The sequence below is a fragment of the Nannospalax galili genome, unplaced genomic scaffold (genome assembly GCF_000622305.1).
Source record: "Nannospalax galili isolate Female #2095 unplaced genomic scaffold, S.galili_v1.0 scaffold34, whole genome shotgun sequence".
In the NCBI taxonomy this organism is placed as follows: Eukaryota; Metazoa; Chordata; class Mammalia; order Rodentia; family Spalacidae; genus Nannospalax; species Nannospalax galili.
In genome coordinates, this window is record NW_008338996.1 from 1,671,462 (window position 1) to 1,676,338 (window position 4,877).

Genomic DNA, 4,877 nt, shown 5'->3' on the forward strand with positions numbered 1-4,877 from the left:
TATGCCTCACATTCTGTCGTATGAGGAAGCTTCACTGTTGAGTATTAGTTTTCTCTCTGTTCTACCCCTTTTTCCACTATGTTCCATGATCCTAAGGTATAGAGGTTCCACTGTAGATGTGTCACTTAGGGCTGGGCATCTCTCAGTCTACGGTCTCTTATTCTCTAAAACATGGCCAGTTGTAGCCTTCCTTATGCATCACATTCTGTCGTATGAGGAAGCTTCACTGTTGAGTATTAGTTTTCTCTCTACCCCTTTTTCCACTATGTTCCATGATCCTAAAGTATAGAGGTTCCACTGTAGATGTGTCACTTACGGCTGGGCATCTCTCAGACATATACTTTCTGTGTGTGACCAGTTGTGAAATTCTGTAATAGCCTCCATCTGTTGCAAAAAGAAGTTTCTTTGATAAGTGATATACAGTATGCTTGTCTATAAATATAAGGATCCATATTTAGCGTACAGTAGGAAATTTCATTTGTCTAGAGATATGACAGAAATAGTTTCTCTGGGATTTATGATGTCTCCAGTCATGTGTATTTGGCTATATTTACAATGTCACCCATGAGTTCCATCCTGTTAAGAGGGCTTTAAGTACAATTAGATACCTGTTGATTACCCCCTAGATAAAAGTGCCACTACTAAACCAATAAAGGTAGTTTGCTGTGTCAGTCATTATAGTCATTGGGCTTTACAGCTAGACTGGACCATTGATTGGTTTTCTCCCTTACCAGCTTGCATAGTATCCTCTAGAACTTTGAGAGCTAGTCTTCAGGGAGGCGGCGGCCAGGTCAGTTCCAACTCCATTGCTCCAAGTCCTGTGTCCAAAGATGTCCTGTCTTTAGCAGTAGGGTGTTGCTGAAAGTTACTTGAAAATTTCTTGGAGGAAATCAAAGGCTCTGGCAACAGCCTGTGCTGTTTTGAGAGTCTCTTGGACTACCCTGACCAACAACTCGAAGGGAGGTTTCTCCTGTCTGGCACTGTGTTTCTTGTTATAAAGCCTTCAGCTATACACATACACTCAGGTTCAGATATTGTAAGTGTATTTTTCAGGGTTTGTTTTTTAATTAATACATTTCCCTCTGGCTTTTTGTGCCACCTAAGCTTTGTTTATTTCCCTTTGCTCTCTCCCTATCTAACCTCCCTCCTCCCTCCCCAGTTTAGGTATCCCCATTTTCTCCTTGATGATACCTGTTTCCGATTATCCCCCTCTTGAATTCCTTCTTCTTTAGCCCCATGTTTCCTTGTATGTCCTTCGCTCCTTCCTTTCCAGTTGAATACTCCATTTTTTCTATTTCCCCCTTGGTAACTAATTTAAGTATTTTACTTTATATCTTCTAAAAAGCTGTTTTCTCATTTCAGTAAATATGAATTCTACAATAGGCAGGAACATAAGTCTAAATTTCAATAACGTGTTTATATTGACACTTTTTTCTTTGGAAATTCTATCAAGAATTTTAAGTCAGAAAATATTTTATTATTATTAGTCATAACTGCCTCTCTTCTTCTGAATGTGCTTGAAGTTTTCCACTGGCAAAAAGGGGTTTTCTGGGGCTGGAGAGATTGCTCAGAGGTTAAGAGCACTGACTGTTCTTCCAAAGGACCTTGGTTCAGTTCCCAGCACCCGCATGGTAGCTAACAACCATACAAAACTCCAGTTCCAGGGTATCTGACACCCTCTTCTGGCCTCCTTAGGCATTGTATGACATGGGTGCACTTACACACATGCAGGCAAAACACTCATACACATAAAATAAAAACAAATGAGTCAAAGAGTTTTTTGTTTTTTTTTTTTAATAACAAGGCCCAGTGTGGCACACTGCTTTCCCTGACAGTGGCTGACTTGAGAGTGCGGGAAAGGTGGCTCAGATGTGACTACACCAGGGAGCTATGTCATTGGACAGCCTAAGAAAACTAGCCTGAACTAAGAAGTTTATCATGTGTGCAGTGATTATTATATGTACTTAACTAACAGATTCAAGAAACACTCTGAATTTAGCAGTTAGGAAGGACTTTGTCACAGTTTAATTTTAATGGCCTTTAATATTATAGAAATGAGTCAGACCCAGTCCTTGCTTCAAGAAGTTTCTAGTCTGTCTAAGAATTCAGACATGTGGCTCAAAACACTGTGGTAGAAATTTATGTTTAAGAGCTGGGGAAATGACTCACTGGGCAAGAGAGCTTGCTGCAGAAACTTGAGGACATGAGTTCAGATCCCCAACATCCATATAAAAAGCAAAGTGCAGGCCACGTGCAGTAGCACTGGTCCTTAACCCCAGCACTTGGGAGGCAGAGGCAGGCAGATCTTTGTGAGTTCCAGGCCAAGCCTGTCTCAAAAAAAAATTGTCAGGTGTGGAGGTATACATCTGCAACCCCAGCACTAGAGGCAGGAATGTAGAGAAGTAGATTCTGAGTGCTCACTGGCCATCCAGTTTAGCCAAAATGGCCATCCCTAGGTTCAGTGAGAGACCATCTCAAAAAATAAGGTGGACAGCAACAGAGCAAAACACCCAACTTCAGCCTCTTGCCTTTACAAGCACACATATGTACCCATGCACCTACAAATACACACACACACACACACACACACACACACACACACACACACACATATGCACGCACGTACGCACGCATGCACACAAAATGTTAGAGAGAAGCAGGCAGAGTTTCAGGCCAGCCAGGGCTATATAGTGAGATCCTGCTCAAAAGAAGAAAAAAGAAGAAGAAGAGGAAGAGGAGGAAGAGGAGGAGGAGGAAGAAGAGGAAGAGGAGGAGGAAGAGGAGGAGGAAGAGGAGGAAAACAAAACAAAAAATGGGGTGAGAGAAGGGCTAGGGTACAGCTCAGTGACAGAACACTCAGCAAACATGTTCAAGACCCTGAATTCAATCCTTGTCACCAGTATGACAAGAGTAAGCAATGGAGGCTTGTATTGTATTATATGCTGTAAGATGTGAAGGTGTGCTTAAATAGATACATAAAACACAACAGGCCGAATACCTGAAGGAATGCATTCTGGGTAGGGGCAACACATCTTGGCTACTTCTGAGTCCTTTGGGAATCCCAAAATTGTTCTCTATAAAATTTTCTAAGCCTTCCTCATCTTACACATTTCTAGAGAGTTGACCATTGCCAACTACCAAATACTTTAATGTGTTGGTATATAACACACGGAGATCAATACTGTTTGACTATTGAACAGTAATTCTGCATCTCTAAGGGTAATCATAACTCTTAAATGATTCTTACTATGTTCTCAGGACTCTTCATATGTTAAAGCATTTAGTGTCACAATAGTCCTAATGGGGTTGTATTGCCATTCTCATTTTTCAGATAATACAGATAGCATAAATCAGTGGCTAGGGCCACACATCAGGGAGTGGCACTGCTGGGGTTTAACCCAGGCAGTCTGGCTCCAGAGTCTTATGTCTTAACCCTATGAGTGTCACCTCTCTCTGACAGTATTCACTTCTCAAGGCCACAAGGAACTGGACAGTTTGAAAAAGAGTTCATAACAGTAATATTAAAACTTGACTCTGATCGCCTTCCTTGTGTGCTTCTCAGGGGAGGCTGTGGCTGAAAAAGACTCTGAAGTCACCTTCATTAAGAAGATGAGTTGTGCCAATGCTGATCTGGTGAAAGGAAGACAGTATTTAATCATGGGTAAAGAAGCTCTGCAGATAAAACACAATTTCAGTTTCAAGTAAGTCACCAATATTTTGTAGCCTTTGATCGTCCCTCCAAAACTAAGTATGATTTATCCTTAACTGCGCTACATGTTTCTTATGTATCTTATGTTTAACCGACAAGCCATTAGGAACATAAATAATTTAGAACAAAGAATTGTTAACCACCATCAAAGTACCTGAAGTCTTGGCTGAGGGATAAGCCAACCTGATGAGGAATTGAGAGTGTGTATCTACCTCCCCTAACAACCTGTCTGATCCTTCAGTATGCAAAGGGAAAAATGTTTAAATAGGCACCTTATTATCTCTTTGTAAAGAACAAATCTTGGGGTGCTGGGATGATGGCTCTGTCAAAGAACTGACTTCAATCACCAAAACCAATATAAAAAAAGTCAAGCATGGTGGTGCATATTTGTAATCCCAGCACTGGGGAGACGGAGACGGTAAAATTCCTGGGGGTTACTGGCCAGACAGCCTAGCTTATTTGGCAAGTTCTAGGCCAATGAGAGGTCTTGTCCCCCAAAAAAGGTAGACAATGTTTGAGGGGCCATACCCAAGGTTAACCTTTGGTTTCCATATGCACCTGCACACACATGCACAGACACACATAGACACACACGCGCACACACACAGAAAAGACCTTGCCATAGATGTCATTCCCACCTTTCACTCCTTCAAGGATGTATGCTTTCTCTAGGCTGATGGCAAAGAATGTGGCTGACAGCTTGATGGGGGAGGGGAGTTGCCCACACCTGGACTCTTCTCCAAGAAACTAAGGTCAGTTTTCTTCTGCCTGTGGCCACCATCACCAATACTTTTTTTTCCATTTTGTCTCTAGGTACATCTACCCTCTAGATTCCTCCACCTGGATTGAATATTGGCCCACAGACACAACATGTCCATCATGTCAACCATTTGTAGCTAATTTGGATGAGTTTTCTGAAGACATCTTTTTAAACGGCTGTGAAAACGCCTGAGGAGACTGCGCTGTGTGTAACTTTCACTTCTGGACTCGTTATGGGAAATCCTTTTTTCTTCTTCTTTTGAAGCTGGTCTTACTTGGAAATCTCACTTACACTAAAATCAGTTTCACTTGTTTTTTATTAAAGCACAAATTATAGAGTTTAAACTTTCTGAAATAACATGGCCTGGTAGGGGGAGCCTGAAGATGATAGATAGATGATAGATAGTTG

General features: G+C 41.5%; 1 protein-coding gene across 1 annotated transcript in view; it reads left to right on the forward strand.

Moving 5' to 3' along the window:
- Window positions 1-4,813, forward strand: part of LOC103734494 (complement C5-like) — a 109,522-nt gene extending 104,709 nt beyond the window's left edge. The window contains exons 40-41 of the mRNA XM_029563683.1: window positions 3,563-3,701; window positions 4,523-4,813. Of these exons, the coding sequence (XP_029419543.1) occupies window positions 3,563-3,701; window positions 4,523-4,661 (278 nt within the window). The 3' untranslated portion in view covers window positions 4,662-4,813. The remainder of the gene's footprint in view (window positions 1-3,562; window positions 3,702-4,522) is intronic.
- The last annotated feature ends 64 nt before the right edge of the window (window positions 4,814-4,877 follow it).